Source organism: Anolis carolinensis, chromosome 3, assembly GCF_035594765.1.
Source record: "Anolis carolinensis isolate JA03-04 chromosome 3, rAnoCar3.1.pri, whole genome shotgun sequence".
In the NCBI taxonomy this organism is placed as follows: domain Eukaryota; kingdom Metazoa; phylum Chordata; class Lepidosauria; order Squamata; family Dactyloidae; genus Anolis; species Anolis carolinensis.
Genome location: NC_085843.1, coordinates 81,852,857 through 81,873,973, shown reverse-complemented (window position 1 = coordinate 81,873,973; position 21,117 = coordinate 81,852,857). Strand labels below are relative to the sequence as shown.

Here is a 21,117-nt window from a genome sequence, read left to right as displayed (position 1 = left end):
CAACCCTATCACAGAGTTGCCCTGGCAAGAATTGTTGAATAGAGATTTTCCATTGTCTTCCTCAGAGACTGAGGCTTCTTCGACACTGCCATGTAAAATTCAAATTATATGCCTTGAACTGGAGTGTATAGAAGTGTAGACTAATATAAAAGCAAATAATGTGGATTATCTTCTTTGATAATCAGGATTATATGGCAGTGCAGAAGGGATCTGAGAGTGTGCAACTTTTCCAAGGCCTCTCAGAATGCATTTACACTCCAGAATTAACGTGCTTTAACTGATACGGTTCGATGTATGGAATCCTGGTGTTTGTAGTTTGACAAGGCACTGACACTGAAGACATTATAAAACTACAAATCCCAGAATTCCATAGCATTGAGCCATTGACGTTAAAGGGGTACTTGCCCACTGTCACCCAGTGGGTTACCATGGCTGAGCAGGAATTTGAGCCCTGATCTCCAGAGTCATAGTCCAGTGCTCAAACTGATACACAACACTGGCTCCAGTAAATCTATCTACAAATACTAAGTGGTTCTACTTTTCTTTTCTGCAAGAAAATGGCTAATAAAGGCACATCTCTCTCTCTCTCTCTCTCTCTCTCTCTCTCTCTCTCTCTCTCTCTCTCTCTCTCTCTCTCTCTCTCTCTCTCTCTCTGGCCCCTTCTGCACTGCCATATACAGTAAAATCCAGATTATCTGCTTTGAACTGAATTATATGGTAGTTCAAAGCAGATAATGTGGATTATATACTTTGTTAATCTGAATGATATGGCTGTGTAGAAGGGGCCACTGAATGAGAGAGGTGCTGTTAGTGTTTTAGATGTTAAAAATGTTCATTCTTGTAATGTAATTTAGAATAATTTTATATCTCAAACAACAAAAGAAGCAGATGAATTCCCATTTCACTTGCAGCTTCATTCCTATCATTTGGAGACTGATCGTGTTTTAAATTTGAATCAACAGCCTATGTGACACAGGCGGAGCCAATCTCTGCCCTTTGTTCCATATGCAAAGGTAGCTAATTGGCTTCCTGAGTCACAGATGGAGATATAAATGGGCTGAGAGACGCATTAGAGGCACTCTCAGCAAGCAGCCTAGCACATAGGTAAGCATTCTTTTTTTCACCTGAATATTGACTGTACCTGTTCATCTTTCCCCTTGGACTTAATAACATTGCATTATTTTTTCTATTAGCTGTGAATGCTTTGAACTTTATTGGTAGTCTTTTGTTTTTTAATAGTAGATAAGGTTTTAGGATAAGGGTTCTAAACTAAGTTTGAGGCTATATGCAGAATAGAAGGAAAACCCTCTTTTGTTAAGTTTTCCTTTATACTCGATATAATTTAGGAGTGGTCCTTAACAAAGGAAGGAAGTCTTTTGCCATTTGAAAGAAATGTAAATAATTGCCAACTACTTTAATCTCTACGAAGAAGTAAACAATAAATAAGGCCTTCTGCATAACTACTTCAATCTCTTTTTTGTCTTTTATCTTCTGACTTCCCACCAACTATAGCAGGCATGGGCAAACTATGGCCCTCCGGGTGTATTGGCTGTTAGAAATTGTGGGAGTTGGAGTCCAAAACACCTGGAGGACCAAAGTTTGCCCATGCTTAGACTATAGACTTTATCTGTGCATACAATGCATGCAATGCAGGGTGACCCCCGATGACACAGTGGGTTAAACAGCTGAACTGCTAAACTTGCTGACTGAAAGGCCGGCGGTTCAAATCCAGAGAGCGGGGTGAGCTCCCTCTGTCAGCCCCAGCTTCTGCCAACCTAGCAATTCAAAAACATGCAAATGTGAGTAGATTAATAGGTACCGCTCCAGCGGGAAAGTAACGGAGCTCCATGAAGTCATGCCGGCCACATGAGTTTGGAGGTGTCTAAGGCTCTTCTGTTTAGAAATTGAGATAAGCACCAACCCCCAGAGTTGGACACAACTAGACTTAATGTCAGGGGAAAACCTTTACCTTTACCTACAATGCAATGCTTTTTTGAATATATGTTTATGATTTTCTACCATAAAACAATTTTGCAGAAAATTCACTTTATGCTTAGCTGTGCATTTACAAATATTCAGTTACATAGTTTAAACAGCACACACCACATCATCAGATGGGGTTTTCCCCTGTTCTTGTGCTCTGCCGGCACACTGCTGGGACGGAGTCCCCTGGGGCCCACAGGGCTACTTCTAGTGGGGCTCTGTTGGGCTCTGTGCCAGTAGCGTGGCTGCTGCGCACTGAGAGGGAGCCCTGAAGAGATGGATGACTACCCGTATCCTCATTGAAGATGCCGAGAATAGTGGGGAAATGTTATGGGATAGCAGTCCATGACTTATCACGGTAAGAGGATGAAGCTGGGCACTACCCCACAATTTCCCACAACTCTTGGACCTCCATGTGATGAGATCCATTGAGAATCCAGAAGTCATTCATTTACTTAAAGCTACTGCTACCACAGGAAAAAAAACATTCTGTAACAAATAAGTGAACAAAACATAACATAGAGAGAAACGCAGCATTATGGATCATCGTATATGGTTACCCTCCTGTTTCGTGGCACAAAATTCCTGAGGCAGATGTGGTGATTTTATATATTCATTATTTAGCCACTTCAGATAACAAACAATTTGATCTAAATATTAATATATTGTTAAATTTTTATTTCAAAATTATTTTCTTAAGGGAAGTATAGAGAGTACTATGAAACATACTACACAAAATGTTTGTCCTTATAAGTGAAGGATAGGTTAAGTATCTTCCCCCACTTTAACTATAGGGGACTTTGTAAATATGCAAAGTGTTAAATGTTTCCAGACAGATAACTGCAGGAAATAATCTGGTAGGCTAAAGTGTATCTTATCACGATGGTAAAAGGGGAAAAAAATCATGTGTGGCCTCCATACTGCTTGGCTGTAATAAACATTCTGCCCTTTGACTCTGTTTATAACACCTTGCCTTGCAGCTTCTCGGGGACTAGCCATGAATCCATGTTTTAAAAAGAGTATTGCATTTTCTAGCCCAAAATTGTGGTCACAGTGACCTACTAATAGCATGTTCCAAATCATTGTTTACACCTCCTAAGAAGATCACAAGCTCCCCAAATTTAGCTCTGGTACTCATAATAAACTCCTGGCATCAGAATTCTTTATTATTTTTTCATGGGTGTTTTCTCTGCTGGATGGCTGTCAAGGGTCTTGTGCCTGGATTAAAAAGAAAAATGCATTTTCGAGATGGAAGTCTGTCCATCTCTGCTGATCTTATTAAGAAACTGCTACAATAAGACCTCTAGGGAAGATAGAATTCCAGACATAATTAACATTTAGATAGAATGAATGGTCCTAGTTTCACAGTGTGGTCCTATGCATGCCAACTCAGATGTAAACTACTGATTGCTGTGTTTTTATTTAATACAATTTCTAACCATACACGAACTTACAGACCGAAAGGTCCCAGGTTCAAACCCGGGGAGTGGAGTGAGCACCCGCTGTTAGCTCCAGCTTCTGCCAACCTAGCAGTTCGAAAACATGCAAATGTGAGTAGATCAATAGGTATCCCTCCAGCGGGAAGGTAACGGCATTCCATGCAGTCATGCCGGCCACATGACCTTGGAGGTGTCTACGGACAACTCCGGCTCTTTGGCTTAGAAATGGAGATGAGCACCAACCCTCAGAGTCAGACACGACTGGACTTAACGTCAGGGGAAAACCTTTATCTTTACCTAACCATACACAACATTATTATTCAGGCCTCGTTCCTAATCTACTTCTAACCGAGGCTCCTTCTGCATTGTCCCTATATTCCAGGATCTGATCCCAGATTATTTGGCAGTGGAGACTCATACAATCCAGTTTAAACCAGATAATCTGGGATAAGATTCTGGGATAAAGGACAGTGTCAGAAGGGGCCTGAGAAGAGCAAGTGGCGTATGATGAGCAAATTAGCCCAAATGATGAGGTTGTAGATGTGCCTAGGTTTGTATTGCTAATAACTTAAATACTGGGCAGTGGAAAAATGCTGTCTTTAGTGAGGAACATAAGTTGTTGCTCCAAAATGGTTATGTACTTTGGGCTTAATCACTGACAATTGAGAGTTCATAATCTTTGCTGTCAGATGTATCTACATTACAGAATTAATGCAGTTTGATGTATCTACATTATAGAATTAATGCAGTTTGATGTATCTACATTATAGAATTAATGCATGGCACATTCACTGCCATGGCTCAGTTCTATGGGTTCATGGGACCTGTAGCGTTGCCTTCTTTGCCAAATAATGCTGGTGCTTCAGTAAACTACAAAACCCAGAATTCCATAGCATTGAATAATGGCAGTTAAAGTGTTATCAAACTGCATTATTTCTACAGCGTAGATGCAACCATCATTGCCTGTACATCAGCATCCAATCAGGATATGCTCTGTCATAATTTGTTAAGCCTGGAATCAGACTTGAGGTTTGATGAGTGTTTTATGATTTTCACAATGATATGTGCTTGGAAACTAAAATTTTAAATCATACCCAGGGAGTGAATCAGGGGTGTGTGTTTCATTGTTAATTTTACTGTTCTTTTAGAACTCGGGGCCCTTCCACACAGACATATAACCCAGAATATCAAGGCAGACAAAATCCCACAATATCTGCTTTGAACTGGGTTATCGGAGTCCACATTGCCATATATTCCAGTTCAAAGCAGATAATGTGGGATTTTATTCAGCTATGTGGAAAGGAGTTGAGGGCTGAGACACTACTTAGGGATTTATATGGCAATATAGTCAATGAGTCTTCTCTTCTACCTTCCAGCATTTCACAGATGAAAACTGGAAACGTGGCTGAGTCACATCAAAATGTGATTTAAAAGGGCATGGCCAGTCAACAAGAAGTAAACATTTTTACAGGTTGAGTCTCACTTATACAAAATGTTTGGGACCAGAAGTTTTTCAGATTCCTGTTTTTGAGAATACCATATTTGCATATACATGGTGAATGAGGGATGGGGGAAAGGGGGCCGATGATACCTTTAGGGCCTGTGAGTTGTCTTTAAAAAGCAGACGTCCTAGATGCTTCTCCAGCTATAAGCATCACTGTCTACCCTTTTAGCAAAGTAATTAGGAAAAGAGTAGGAAATCCTATCCCTGTGAGTCTTTTTCATTCTCTCTGAACTAGATACAGGCAGCAGGTCCTGCTCTCGGTCCTGCCGCTTTCGTAGGTGCAATTGGTGGGGACAAGAGACAGGATCTTCTCGGTGGCAACTCCTTGGCTGTGAAACTCCCTCCCCAGTGAGATTAGATTGGCCCCCTCCCTCCTGGCATTCAGGAAACGGCTTAAAATTTGACTGTGCAAGCAGGCATTCGACAAACGATATTAATACATAAGCAGCTAAATGAAACCACGGGATCGATGCAATGTTTAAATGCCTTCATGTTTAATGTTTAAATGTTTTATGGTTATGTTTGATTATTTATATAGGTTTTAATGAGGTTGGTTATATGATTGCTTTTAGACTTGTAATGTTTCTTTTATATGGATGTGAGGCATTGAATCCTTGCCATTTACTATGTTGTGGACCGCTTTGAGTCCCCCTAGAGAAGAGAAAAGCATTACAGTAGAGTCTCACTTATCCAACGTTCTGGATTATCCAATGCATTTTTGTAGTCAATGTTTTCAATACATCGTGATATTTTGGTGCTAAATTTGTAAATACAGTAATTACTACATAGTATTACTGCATATTGAACTACTTTTTCTGTCAAATTTGTTGTATAACATGGTGTTTTGGTGCTTACTTTGTAAAATCATAACCTAATTTGATGTGTAATAGGCTTTTCCTTAATCCCTCCTTATTATCCAACATATTCGCTTATCCAACATTCTGCCGGCCCGTTTATGTTGGATAAGTGAGACTCTACTGTATATAAATTAAATAAATAAATAAATTCATTATTTGGCTCCCCTTGCACATCATTGTCTGCTTTGCTCCTAGTGATAAACCTTCTTTTAAAGAAAAACACTACCTGAGACCTTTTCATCATTTTCAGTTTACCACTTTGCATCATTTTTCAAGACAAGTGACACTTTTGCTTAGAGAAGAATTATCTAAAAGCTGAATCATCAAATAGAATAGTTTCTCAACTGTTTTTGAAAAGTTCCAGCAAAAGGTAGAAGTGGGGGATTGCTCCTTTATGTGTTTTTGTTTGTTTGTTGTTTTGCCTTCAAGTCATTTCTGATTTATGGCGACTCTAAGGCCATAAGTGGTTTTCATGGGATTATCTCAGGCTGAGAGTGTGTGACTTACCCAGGGCCGCCCCATAGGTTTCCATGGCTGAGTAGGGAATCTAACCCTAGCCTCCAGAGTCATAGTCCAACACTCAAACCACTACATCATGCTAATTCTCTTCTTTACTACTGGCCTGTTTAAAAGATACACATAAGAAATGGAGCAAACACAAAGGGTTTTGTGATGACTAGAAGGGGAGAAAAACTTCAGTTCTGGAAAACTGCCAGAAGATCTGTTAGCTGTAGGTATGAGCTTTACCTTTGACCATTGCCAGTTACAAAGAGGTGTGTCTTCTCACAGCTTGTGAGAAGCCTGGTGTTTTAAAAAGGTGAACAATGTCAGCAGTGACTAAAACTGGAAAATACCTCGTTAGGTCCCTCTTTTGAATCAAGAGCTACCTGTTTCTATGTGTTCTTGATCTTTGACAGAGCTCGCCCTGCCATTAGGAAGAATGAGGTGGCTGCTTTAGGTAGCAGATACTAAAGAAGGAAGGAGGGAGGGAGCAAGATCTTGGTAGACAACACTCTCTGAGTGGCACATGCAAAAGTGAACTCCATTGACCATGCAGAAGTGAACTCCAACTGTAAAGCCAGTAAGCTTTGCCAAGTGGAGTGTTACACTTGTATATGATGCAAGTGGACATCTTGTCTGTATCAACATGCCTTGGGCATGTTGATCAGAATGCAAAGATACAGAATGGGGGACGCCTAGCTCGACAACAGTACGTGTGAAAAACATCTTGGAGTCCTCGTGGACAAGTTAAACATGAGCCAACAATGTGATGTGGCAGCAAAAAAAGCCAATGGGATTTTGGCCTGCATCAATAGGAGTCTAGTGTCTAGATCCAGGGAAATCATGCTACCTCTCTATTCCGCCTTGGTCAGACCACACCTGGAATCACACTGTGTCCAATTCTGGGCACTGCAATTGAAGGCAGATATTGACAAGCTGGAATGTGCCCAGAGAAGGGTTACTAAAATGATCAAGGGCCTGGAGAACAAGCCCTATGAGGAGCAGCTTAAAGAGCTGGGCATGTTTAGCCTGCAGAAGAGATGGCTGAGAGGAGACATGATGAAGGCCATGTATAACTATGTGAGGGGAAGTCATAGGGAGAAGGGAGCAAGCTTGTTTTCTGCTGCCCTGGAGACTAGGACATGGAACACAAAACAATGGTGTCAAACTACATGAAAGGAGATTCCACCTGAGCATTAGGAAGAACTTCCTCACTGTGAGAGCTGTTCAGCAGTGGAACTCTCTCCCCCAGACTGTGGTGGAGGCTCTTTCTGTGGAGGCTTTTAAGCAAAGGCTGGATGGCCATCTGTCGGGAGTGCTTTGAATGCAATTTTCCTGCTTCTTGGCAGGGGGTTGGGCTGGATGGCCCATGATGTCATTTCCAGCTCTATGATTCTTCAATTCTATCTCAGCAAAATTTATTTGCTCATAGTCTTTTACATTTTTAATAAAAAAATCTACCTAAAAAACCTATTAGGGTATGGAACATAGGGAGTAATTTTCAAATTGGTGATGAGTATAGCATTCATGAACTGTGTTGATTGGCTTTGAACCAGTCTGCTGTGTGAACTAATTATCTGTGTGTGTCCCAATGTAAGGGCATTGTCTTACTCTTCAATAAAAGGCCTATTCTCCCAGTCAGTTTTTCCTCCAGTCTCCTAATTTATAGTATTGAGACAATTCAACAATTCATACCTAGAATTCTTATATTTGCTGTGTTTCCCATCATTGGCTAATTTTGCCTGTTCCTATATTTCTAATGCTCAGTGAAGTTTTAAGTTACTGCAGTGCTTGTAATTTGCAAAATGAAGGAAAATGTCATTGGGAGTAACAGAATTTTTAGTGAAGAGGTAATGTCCCCATATCCCTCTATCACGCCATAGGTACACTCCTGGCCTAGGCACAATCTCCACCCACAGCAGGGATATCTAAAATGCAATTGGATTCTGGAACATGTTCTTGGTGATAACAAGTGATCTGCAAAGAACATGGAAAAAACGGTTGGTAACCTCTGTAGAGCAGAAATAAAAATTGTGAATGTCTGAGTTTGCAAAGCAAAGAGCTATGTTTGGTAGACGTTTTGCTGACAGGACAAGATCCAAGAAAGAGTGCATTACACTCTGGAAAAAAAGAATGATGTAGTATAATGAGCCATAGAACCAAGCCATAGGTAGAAATCGAGTGTGACCCTATATAATGTCTTTCCCGGCCCCTGTGCAATTGCGGCCGGGAAAGGAGTTTGCTGCAGATAGTAGTTCTGAACAGGACTTCTTTCTGGAGGGAGGGGTCTACAGCCGCAGTCTGCCCTCTTCTTCAGTTTGCTGCTGCAAATCATAAAGTTGCAAAGTTTAATTAGATAACGTTAATAAAGTTGCTCATAGTGAACTCATTTGTGTGTGTTGCCTGTTCATTTGCGGGGATTGGGTGGCAAATGCCCCCATTCTTACTGTATTACTTTGTAACTTGGCTCCCAGGATTTCATGGAGCCTTTAGTATGCTTGATGTACAAACTGGATGTACTGTACAGCCAATGCTAATAAGATTCCTAGCTTTGAACCACATGAAACGTAGGTGAATCAATAATAGCAAAAACACTGATGTGGTGATTAGTCTCAGCTAGAGTAGATCCATTAAATTAATTGAAATTTCATAAGTGTTGGCTCACAAAATCTCTATTGATTCAGTTAGTACTTGTGTTTACAAATAAATTCACTGAGCAGTCAAGCATTTCTGGTCTTTAATTATCTGGACTAACTGATGGTTAAAGTAAATTGAAAGATACGTAATTGAGCGATTTTATGTAATTTTTATTTTTGCATCAGCTTGACAGGTGTCTCTGGAAGAGTTCCATCTTGAGGGTGCAAACAGTACAAAAGACTCTACCACGGGCCTGCACAATTGGGCAGATTTTCCCCAGAACCCTTTGGTTCTGAACCCTTTCTCCTCTCCCCAGAACCCTTTCTCCTCTCTTCCCTCCCTCCTTGGACAAGTGTGGTGGGAAGCTGACGCCCACCCTTTCCTCAGCTTCACACTATTCCCATGGGATTGGTGTGAGACTGGGGATGTACCTCAGCTTCTCCCTTGGCAGACATGCAAAGGGCCAAGAGCAAAGTTTCCCAGGCAAATGGCACGAGGCTGGGGAGGGGCCCGAGGTTGCCTAAAGGCCACGAGGAAACCCAGCGTCTGGAGAACAAGCCCTATGAGGAATGGCTTAAAGAGCTGGGCATGTTTAGCCTGCAGAAGAGAAGGCAGAGAGGAGACATTATAGCCATGTATAAATATGTGAGGGGAAGTCTTAGGGAGGAGGGAGCAAGCTTGTTTTCTGCTGCCCTGGAGACTAGGACATGGAACAATGTTTTCAAGCTACAGGAAAGGAGACTCCGTCTAAACATTAGGAACAACTTCTCAATTGTGAGAGCTGTTCAGCAGTGGAACTCTCTGCCCCAGAGTGCGGTGGAAGCTCCTTCTTTGGAGGCTTTTAAGTAGAGGCTGGATGGCCATCTGTCGGGGATGCTGTGAAAACAATTTTCCTGCTTCTTGGCAGGGGGTTGGACTGGATGGCCCATGAGGTTTCTTCCAACTCTATGGTTTTATGATTCTACCCCTTATTCTATAGTGCAATCCACAGAATTTGAAGCAAAGGTCCCTCCAGAGATTTCCGTGTATGAAAGGAAACATCAGTTTGGGAGAAGTGATTCATAATGTAATAGAGGCTAAACTCATATATACCTTTAAAGATTACTGCCCACAGATTGAATTTTGCTTGGAACATAGAAAGCTATAAGCCTGAATGTTATTGGTTAGTCCAAAGTAGAGAAGACCTACAAAGTGTTGAATTTCCAGTAACATTCAGGTAAACTCTATTCTAGATGGGGTAATAAGAAGATTCAACACTTCATAATTCTCTTACCAGAAATTATGTGCTGCTCTTTTGGATTCATCCATAATGCAATGCTGCATAATATTGCATAAACACTCTTCAAAGTCCAACTCATAAAACATAAGAAATGTTCAGAGGTGATTCTCAAGGCATATATGAAGCCACTCTGAGTCCTCTTTGAGGTGAGATAGAGTGGGGTAGAAATGCAGTAAATAAATAAAAAATAAGATGCAAATAATAAAATGAATATAGTTTTCATCTAGCCATGTGGTATCAGCATTGGAAGTTACATGTGTCAGCCATTGCTAAAAACTGTTAGCAATGATAACACATTTACAGAATCATAGTTGGCCATGATTATGGCAATTGGTGGCAAAAGGCCCATCTGGCAACTAGCCGAGCGATAATCACTTGGCAGGATTTCGGTAATGTTTATTGCAGATGTCGAGACAGAATTGGGGGCATGGGAGCAATGATCTTACCCGTGAGTTCATGAATGGCCTGTTATTCGTGCCAATTTCCACATGGACTCAGCGCCTACATTGAGTTATACTTAAGAGCATCAATACAAATGGAAGCAAAAATAATGTAACAGTGTTTAGAATATGGGTAAATTGACACTCTCAACATAATACCTACAGTAATACTGATACATTGATCAGTTCTTTCAACTGATTCTATTTGGCACTGAAGAAAATGGCAGGTCAAATGCAAGGACATGGGTCCTCTCGAATGGCCTACAATCATTGACAAACACTATTCTACCATGCTACATGCTTTTCACTTTTTGAAAGGTACATTTGCTTAAATACACCACTATATAGAGTTGCCCTCAGTGGAAAGGTGAAAACAATGAAATAAATACAAGAATAAACCAATAGTAACAATGGATCAATCTTTATTGGCAGACACAACCACAATCAATAGCCAGAGTAAGTATCAAAACCAAAAGATAATTTCTTAAATTTGATACATGAGCAGACTTCTGTCAAAAACTAACAAATGTGTGAAACAATGTAAAATTACTTTATCGAACACATTGCTTCTCAGCATGTTAAAACTCCATTAGAGGGAGACGTTTTTCTAATTAAGATGTTAGACCTTCAAAGTAACATGACAATTGATTAAAGTTTTCTGATCTAGCTAAGGAGTCTGTAGAAGGCCTGGAAAAATAATTTTGTTCTGCTGTCGTCATGTAGTGAAGTCAATAACCAGGAAACACTTTGAAAGTAATAAAAGTTGGACCCTATTAAGTACATCAAATGAAACCTTCGAACTCAACCATGATGTGATTTACATAAAATAAAAGATAGCAGGGACCTGAAGGAGAGGGAGAAATGGATGATATAACTCTAAGAGCATATGAAGACGAGAACATTGCCACTCTCTAACAATCTTGCCACGTAGTACCAAAGAAGTGGGTTGAATATGTCATTATAAATTATTGTGTCTGTGCTTTCAAGTTACCTGTTCACTTATGGTGATTCCATTAATTCATTTTCTTAAGAGATGGTTTTACTTGTTCCTTCATCTGAAATATTGCCCAAAGCACCTGGCATTTCTTGACAGTCTTTCATCCAAGTACTAATTCAGGCTGGCTGTACTTAGCTTTCAAGATCAGATGAGATCTGGTGGCTTTACAGCAATATGGTTCCCAACTGTTTTTTGACCAGGGACCACTTGGCCAGGGGCCACTCTCCAACATTAGTACCAAAAGGATTACGAATCAGTTTTTGGTCAACTTTATATTCAGTTTGGTTATTTGAGGTGCTGATTCAGACAATTGCATTAGATAGACCACATCAGCTCTAGTTTATGATGCAGAACATATGCCATTTAGCAGTCGTCATCTGCTTGCCCACAGAAAGCCATATTTAATAAGCCTCGGCACTATAAGAGGGTTTCGCAAGACCAGATATTCTTGCTCTTGTTGCAACAGTGTAGCAACTTTGAGGACATGGACGATAGTTTAGTTCTTGAAGACTACTGGTGGTCCACAGACCACAGATTGGGAACCACTACTTTAGAGTATTTAGACTATAGCAGAAATTATGGGGGTTGGAGGTGCGAAAATGGACCAGGAAATTACTTCTAAGACACAGAGCATCATCTTGCTACTATTGTGTTATTGATGGTTTCAGTGTGTCAGTTGTATTGATGTTTTGTTTAAAGGAGCTTTTCAAGTGTCTAAAGGCAGCAGGTCCTATCTGATCCTGGAAGCTAAGGAAGGTCAATTCTGGTTAGTATTTGGATGAGAGACTGTCACTGAATACCAGGTGCTGTGAACTATATTTTAGAACAGTGGTTCTCAACCTGGGGTCCCCAGATGTTTTTGGTCTACAGCTCTCAGAAATCACAGCCAGTTTACCAGCTATTGCGATTTCTGGGGAGGCCAAAAACATCTGGGGACCTCAGGTTGAGAACCACTGTTTTATTCACTGGCAAAATTATCTTTGAGTATTCCTTGTGTATGAGGTTTGCATGTGTTGAAAGGCGACTTGAAGGCATGCCCCTGGGTAATCTTCAGGGGACAAACTTTCCATTTTCTATGATAGAAGGAAGTGGCATACAGGATGTGAGATTCTAAAATAAAGAATGTCTTGCAACCTTGTTTTGGAAACCCTATGAGCTGCAAAATTCTGACATTCCAATCTGGCTGCACTAGAAGATGGTTTAGGTTCAACACCCTTCACATTGCCTCTTATGTCACACAAGGGCTCATTAAAGTCTAAATCCAAGTTTCAGATTATAGTGGTTTACTATCATTTGTTAATCTTCCTTTGTTGTTTTGTGCCTTAGTTCCTGACCGATGGTTACCCTGTCACAGGGTTTTCTTGCCAAGATTTGTTCAAGAGAGGATTGCCATTGCTTTCTGCTGAGGCTGAGAGAGTGTGACTTGTTCAAAGTCATCCAGTGGCCAAGTGAGAATTCAAATCCTGATTTCCATAGTCTTGCCCAATGTTGTTGTTTGTTTGTGTGTGTCAGGAGCGACTTGACAAACTGCAAGTCGCTTCTGGGGTGAGAGAATTGGCCGTCTGCAAGAACGTTGCTCGGGGGACACCCGGATGTTTTCACCATCCTTGTGGAAGGCTTCTCTCATGTCCCCGCATGGAGCTGGAACTGATAGAGGGAGCTCATCCATGCTCTCCCCAGGTTGGATTCAAACTGGCCGCCTTCAGGTCAGCAACCCAGCCTTCAAGTCAGCAGTTCTGCCACCACAAGGGTTTAACCCACTGCTCCACCGGGAGCTCCAGTGTTGAAACTACTACACCACACTGGCTCACATTTTTCTGATACTTAGCTTGCCTTCTTCAAAACGTTATATTAATAAAAAAATTTAAATGTTATCATCCCCATCAATGAACTAGCAGTTAACAATTATAATTAAAAAGGTAACAAATATACCCAAATAATTTAAAAAACATAATGATCATATACTATATAGCAGACTAGATGCATATACTAAATACATCTTGTATCAAAAAATTGTATTTAACAATATGATTATGCCTTAGAATATAATGCAATACAAAAGGCCAACATAGAGTTGCAAGGTCATCAATGAAATTTTATTTTGATAGAAATATACATTGAATCACAACTAATTGCTAATAAAGTTCATTTTAGAGCATTTAATTTGATATGTTATGACTCACCAAAGTTTGCTGATGAACATGATATCTTTCCTATATTCTTATTTTAGCTTATGATGGCTTCTGTTTTCACATCCAACAAAACAATCCGAGTTTGTCCTTTCCTCAATGGAGAAGTGGAAAGCTCGGAAACCAAAACTAACAACACATGGATACGTCCCAATTTGGCCAGCAGATGTACATGGAAACCAGGAAAGTCCATCTCGGAGTCCCCTCATAGCTGTGTGCCTCTGTAAGTAGCTACTATTACTGGCAGTATTAAGCATATGATTTTTCTCTTTCTTCTACCCAGCTTATTCAGTAAGGGGTTTTTCTAAGAGGACTGCAAAAATTACAAACAGGGAGCTCATCAGGGGTCCAGTGAATGTATTCTGCTATAGTTGCCCTCATATGCAAAAGACTGTGGTTTCCAAGTTGCTGAAGTAAATGTTTGTACATTTGCAAATACTCCTGTGTGTAACCATTCAATCAAGCACAATTTAGACATCTGGTCCACATGGCAGCTTCTTATGCTTATCTTGTTCTGTATTTTTGTTATACCTTATCTACAATGCTTGAAACTAGAAGTATTCTGTATTTCAGGTTTTTTTAATTTTAGAAAACTTTCATATGTATAATGAGATATCAGGAGAAGGGATCAATGTCTTAACACTAAATGTACTTTTCATTTTACATCTTTATACACATAGCCTAAGGAAATTCTATTTCTAGAATATGGAATGCTCAACCTATACAACAGCCATCATACGGCAAAAAGACGGCAGTTTTTTACACTGGGAGATTTACATGAGTTCTTCTAGACAGTTTAAAAGAAATGTGACTTCTCATGATACAGGTTGAATAAACCTACTCAAAGGGATTGCAGTTGTGCAGAAGGTTAAAGTGCTGAGCTGCTGAACTTGTTGACCAGGAGGTCGGCGGTTCAAATCTGTGAGGTGGGGTGAGCTCCTGTTGTTAGCCCCAATTTCTGCCAACCTAGTACAGTAGAGTCTCACTAATCCAAGCCTCGCTTATCCAAGCCTCTGGATAATCCAAGCCATTTTTGTAGTCAATGTTTCCAATATATCGTGATATTTTGGTGCTAAATTCGTAAATACAGTAATTACAACATAACATTACTGCGTATTGAACTACTTTTTCTGTCAAATTTGTTGTATAACATGAAGTTTTGGTGCTTAATTTGTACAATCATAACCTAATTTGATGTTTAATAGACTTTTCCTTGATCAGTCCTTATAATCCAAGATATTCGCTTATCCAAGCTTCTGTTGGCCCATTTAGCTTGGATTAGTGAGACTCTACTGTAGTTTGAAAACATGCAAATTTGAGTAGATCAATAGGTTCTGCTTTGGGATGCCTGCCATAGATGTAGGCGAAACATCAGGAGAGAATACTTCTGGATCATAGCCATACAGCCTGAAAAACATACAACAACCCTGTGATCCCGGCCATGAAAGCCTTCGACAACACATTACTTTTAATTCTAAGACATTGAGGTCAGAACAAAATTGGTATTCTTTTATTTCCTTTTCTCTTAATTTCTTTTGTTATTGTGGAAGTACAAAATCCTCTTGCTTCCACCAAGAGGTCGGAACGAATATTAAACTTCATAACATGCATGTCCCAGCCGGCGTTTTAGGCTTTTTGGTTCCCCCAAAATCATTAAACTCTCATTCTTTTCTAAATATATGAGAGCTCTTCTGCAAAACAGGAAAAAATCTACTTGGACTTATGCAAGATGGCATAAATTGGTAACCTAATGCTTCTCATAATAAACTGAGTTAATGATAAGCAGAAAGATTTAGAAGTCATTTGTGAAACCCTGATGACTTTGTCCTTATAATGTTAGCTGTCTTTTAGAAGGGCCCCATGGGTTCAGTACAGTATGTTCCTGATTATAATCCATCATAAACACCCACTCCTGTTTGCCTAATTCCAGGGAAAAACTGTCTTAAGGAAGTGTTTTCTAATTAGTGACTATCACTTTCTCTGAGCATTCAACTTACAATATATTGCAGCTGAGGAAAATAAAGTTTTATTTGCCCAGAGGAGGCAGTGTGTTGAATGAAAATTACAATGATCTGTTGAAAAATTATTCAACAGTGGCCATGTTGGCAATACAGCAAAAGAAAATGTAATGTGGGGGCCTGGACAAGGGGCAATAAAACTGTAATCCCAGTAGTATCAGCAAAGTAACTGCTAATAGAGTTTAATTGTACTGTACTTTGTCACGGTCCCCGAATGGCCAAGAAGGAAGTGGCATTTGCCTTCATTGAGATCCCACTAGACACTTGGAGGACCACAGGTGGTTCAGGCCTAGACTAGCTGAACAATAACAGAAACAACATCTAATACAAAATGTAGACCTGTGACTTCAGCATTGCCACTTTTCTATTTATTTTTTAGCATCTTTTGAAGTCATTGGAGCTTTGAAAACTTGCATAATGTGCTTTGTGCATTTTAGTTGGCCAACTGAAGCATCTGTTGGATGGTATCTGGAATATCACCATCATAGCATCTTGTGAGAGTTCGGTGACAATAGTATTCAACCAGACAGGAAAATTCTGCAGGATTTGAAACTGTACAGTTCAGGATATGATGCAAAGAAATCCTCCTTTAGGCTGCAGGCTCTCAGGCCCCATCTTTACTGTCGTATAAAATCCGTATAATCTGTTTTGAACTGGATTATATGGCAGTATAGACTCATATAATTGAGTTCAAAGCAGATAATCTCGATTATCTACTTTGATAATCTGGATTATATGGCAGTGTAGATCCAGCCTCTGATATTCTTCAAAGGCCCCCTCTACGCTGCCATATTAAATCCAGATTATCTGCTTTGAACTGGATTATATAGCAATGTAGATTCATATATAATCCAGTTCGAAGCAATTATGTGGATTATCTGCATTGATAATCTGGATTATAAAGCAGTGTAGAAGGGGCCTAATAGTTATTTAGGGAAGTGGGGTCCAAAGAAAGCTTTTTCAACAAAGGTTTTACAATTGTTTCTTTTAGAAGCGTTTTTTTCACACCAGGGTTTTCTCTCGTTACAATACTATTGTTTCCAAAAACATTTTAAATGACAGTTTCCACTGACTATACTTTACTTGTGTGTGTAGATAAAATATGTTGGATTTTGTTACTCATGTATGGAGGTTGTTATATTGTTTATGAATTTTCATTTCATTTAATGAATGGGTGTTTTTGACATCTTGAGCCAAAAGTTTTTATAGAGGTTTCTTGTAAAATGTTATTTGTTATATATTCATCAGTACATAGACCACGATGTTTCTAAATCTTACCAGGTTCTCTTTTTGTTCTTTCCCCTACTGCAGTCCAAAAGAACCAAAGATTTTGTCAAATATTTTGGAAAAAATTGGGCACACCCCAATGGTTCGTATCAACAAAATTTCAAAAGCCTATGGGATTCAATGTGAGCTGTGTAAGTATTTTCTTGCCACAACACTTCTCTCAAAGTTTCTGTACTATGCTGTGGAAGCTAATTAAGGTGGAAACGGAGAAGTTAGAACACATATGCACTTTTGTATATTGAATGGGAGTGGGCACTATTATGTGGGCATACTATTATAGGAATGTATATGTGATAAGACTATGATGACTTTCACTTAATTCATACAGTGACATTTCATGGCTCTGAAGGTTCATCCTCATTGTTCATACCTCAGAAAATGTTTCATACATATTCTAACTGGGATTTGACTTGAAATTCTAGTGGCTAAGTGTGAGTATTTCAACGCTGGAGGGAGTGTGAAGGACCGGATCACCTTAAGGATGATAGAAGATGCTGAAAGAGCTGGGACCCTAAAACCAGGAGACACAATCATTGAGCCAACGTCAGGAAACACAGGTATGACAAAAGGATATCAAAAACTTCTGTGGAAGTTTTAAAAAGTTGCCTTTCAATGTGATGAAAGGTTATCTCAATGTTATTTTTATCATTCCACAGTATCTATATTGTGATAATTTACATGATGGAAGAGAAGAATTCTATTGTAGGAAGGTAGTTGAAGTAGATGTTGTACTCATCATTGCCCCTGTTGACCTTTATTTTTATAAAGGTAGTGAAAAGATGTCAGGCAGGGGGGAATCCTTTCAGATCCCACCTCTATCACTAAACTTAAGTGTTACACTAAATCTCTATACGCTGCCAATAATTATATACTGTGTGTGTGATTTATTCAATTAACTGCCACCAACGTGAGGTTTTGGAATTAATACTGATGAAACTTGGTTCCACAGACGTAAATGGAATGAGATGAGACAGATGTTAACAAATAACAACAAATTTATTTGTACAAAGCTTAGTTGAGGGTTTGGTTGATTAACTTATATAACTTTAAATAGACAAGTGGCTTAATAACTCTATAACCGTAGACTTTGGTGTAAATCTTCTTCCACTTTCTTACTGATGTTACCAAATTGTAGTGAACCCTAACCACAGTCGAGTTCCTTCGTGGACAATGTCGCCACTACAATAAGACTAATAATTTGATCCAATACCGATCAAATCCCAGATCCCTAGACTTTTCCCCACTAGAGATCTTACTAGATTCCCTTTAGTCTGTCCTGACTAAAGGTTTCTGTGCCAGGCCTATCTTTTCAGTACTTTCTGACTGAACAAGCCTACAGCCATGCACACACACACCCTCTCCTTCTCTCCCACACACTCTCCCCTCTCAACTCCCAACTCTCAACTCCCAACTGAACTGGCTTCTCTTCTTTTTAAAAACCGCTCTCCTTTCCTTGGCTCCGCCCACTTCTCTCTCATAAGCTAATCAGCTTCGTCTCCATGGCAACCCAACCACTGTGAAATGAAACAAAATGTCCGCTGCTTTACTCATGTTTCAAAATGGCTACTGTTAACTAAAACACAAATACACACTCCAACAGACAAAAATTAAACACAATAACTATGACTTCTCCACAGGTAGCTTTGCCCAGCCACGCGTTGCTGTGGCTTTTGGGAATCATTTGTTGGCCATGTGGAATAGCAGTGAATAGCCTTGCAGCCTCAAAGCCTGGCCGTTTTCTGGAATAGCACCCTCAATCAAAGAGCCGCTTTGAAGCCTGGCTAATTCCTTTGTAGGGGAATCATTGTTTGGCCAGTTTGAATAGCACTGAATAGTCCTGCAGCTTAAAAGCCTGGGACTTTCTACATAAGGCATCCTTGCTAGACCAGGTTGAATGGGACAGAGTAGCCTTGTGGCTTCAAAGCCTGGGGGTTTTTCACCTAGGGAAAATATTGGTTGGCCAGGTTGAATTGCAAGCCTGGCTGCTTTCTACCTTGCAGAATCTTTGGTTGGCCAGTTTGAATAGCAATTAATAGTCTTGGTGTGGCAGGTATGAATGCTGTAATTAGCCACCTTGATTAGCATTTAATGGCCTTGCAGCTTCAAAGCCTATCTGCTTCCTGCCTGGGGGAATCCTTTGTTGGGAAGTGTTAGCTGGCCCTGATTGTTTTCTTTCTGGAATCCCCAATTTCCCTGCTTTCAGAGTGTTGGTCTTTATTTACTGTCCTGGTTTTAGAAATTATATTGTTCTGTATTATTATACCACAGTAATTATTACATATTATATTTATAATCTTATATTATCTGCCAAAGTGCACTCTGCCTGTGCCCTGGGTGCCATCTTGGTTGAGGGAGTTGCTAGGATACAAAGGGGGAGGGGCCTAAAGGCAGCGGGGGGGGGGGGGGCTAAAGGCAGCAGAGCCGACCTTTCAAACTGGCAGTTAGGGGGAGAAAGGCTCTTCCTCATCCTCTGTAATTTGGACTATTTTTCTAGGTTTTTTTGATTGAAAGATATATTTTGGATGACTATGACTTTTGTGGCCAAATTTGGTGTGATTTGGTTCAGTGGTTTTGTTGTTTACTCCATAGTAAAACACACATTACATTTTGCTGTGGCTTAGTCTGGTGGTGTTGGTCAGTCTACATTAGGTTGTATTTATGCTGTGACCTCCACCTCCTTTATACGCACATTAGTAGTAGTATTTGAAGTCTGTTACCTTCTTCATTTTTTGTGTTGATTGATAATTGCTTGAGATCCCTGTTGTCTTTGGTTTGTTGTTAATTGTAAAGTCTGATTCTGCTAAGTGCGGTTTATATTTTTATTGTGGTACAATTGTCTTTTTTTTTTTTGCCTGTGTAGGTGTTTATTATTATTGTTGTTGTAGTGGTCATGAACGTTGGATAAGTTAGATGCTACTGTATTGTTTTTTGGAGGCCCAGTGTAGCACTGACTGGCCTCTCAGCCTCAGTGCCTGGCTGTTTCTTGCCTGTGATGGTGCTGATTCTTATTGTTGTTGTTGTTGTCATTGTTATTATTGTAATTGTTTTTTTGGAGGCCAAGTGTGAATGTAGGGATTGGGGAGGTGGATGAGTTGTGTTGTCAGATTTTGTATTTGTTATAGTCACAATGCGTTGTTGTGAGTTTTGTGGGTGCAGATTGTGGTTTTGTGGTGTGGTTGTGTTGTTACAACTGAGAGGCAAGGCTTTTGTGTTGTGTTGCCAAGTTTTGTATTTCTGGGGCATTTAGTTGTGCTGTTATAGTCATGATGCATTGTTGTGAGTTTTGTGGGTGCAGATTGTGGTTTTGTGGTGTGGTTGTGTTGTTACAATCGGGAGGGAATGCTTTTGTGTTGTGTTGCCAAGTTTCGTATTTCTGGGGCGTTTAGTTGTGTTGTTATAGCGATGATGCTTTCTTGTGAGTTTTGTGGGTCCGGATCGTGGTTTTGTGTTGTGGTTGTGTTCTTACAACTGGGAGGCAAGGCTTTTGCATTGTGTTGTCAAATTTTGTAGTTCTGGGGCGTTTAGTTCTGTTATAGTCACGATGAGTTGTTGTGAGTTTTGTGGGTCCGGATTGCGGTTTTGTGGTGTAGTTGTGTTGTTACAACCGGGAGAAAAGTCTTTTGTGTTGTGTTGTCTAGTTTCGTATTTCTGGGGCGTTTAGTTGTGTTGTTATAGTCACGATGCATTGTTGAGTTTTGTGGGTCCGGATTGTGGTTTTGTGGTGTGGTTGTGTTGTTACAACCGGGAGGCAAGGTTTTTGCGTTGTGTTGTCAAGTTTTATATTTCTGGGGCGTTTAGTTGTGTGCCAAGTTTTGTATTTCTGGGACGTTTAGTTGTGGTGTTATAGTCATGATGCATTGTTGTGAGTTTTGTTGGTCCGGATTGTGGTTTTGTGGTGTGGTTGTGTTGTTACAACCGGGAGGCAAGGCTTTTGCGTTGTGTTGTTAAGTTTTATATTTCTGGGGCGTTTAGTTGTGTGTCAAGTT

The 21,117-nt window shown here is 40.0% G+C and overlaps 1 protein-coding gene across 4 annotated transcripts in view; it reads left to right on the top strand.

Annotated features, from left to right (window-relative positions):
- The first annotated feature begins 1,007 nt into the window (after positions 1 to 1,007).
- Positions 1,008 to 21,117, top strand: part of LOC100566739 (cystathionine beta-synthase) — a 51,858-nt gene continuing 31,748 nt past the window's right edge. The window contains exons 1-6 of one of the 4 annotated variants that reach the window (XM_062975157.1): positions 1,086 to 1,104; positions 4,799 to 4,893; positions 12,964 to 13,085; positions 13,868 to 14,049; positions 17,156 to 17,262; positions 17,554 to 17,688. In XM_062975157.1, the coding sequence (XP_062831227.1) occupies positions 13,871 to 14,049; positions 17,156 to 17,262; positions 17,554 to 17,688 (421 nt within the window). In that variant the 5' untranslated portion in view covers positions 1,086 to 1,104; positions 4,799 to 4,893; positions 12,964 to 13,085; positions 13,868 to 13,870. Of the gene's footprint in view, positions 1,105 to 4,798; positions 4,894 to 12,963; positions 13,086 to 13,867; positions 14,050 to 17,155; positions 17,263 to 17,553; positions 17,689 to 21,117 lie in introns of all 4 variants that reach the window. The other 3 variants (XM_062975158.1, XM_008107464.2, XM_008107463.2) reach the window with 3 other exon arrangements.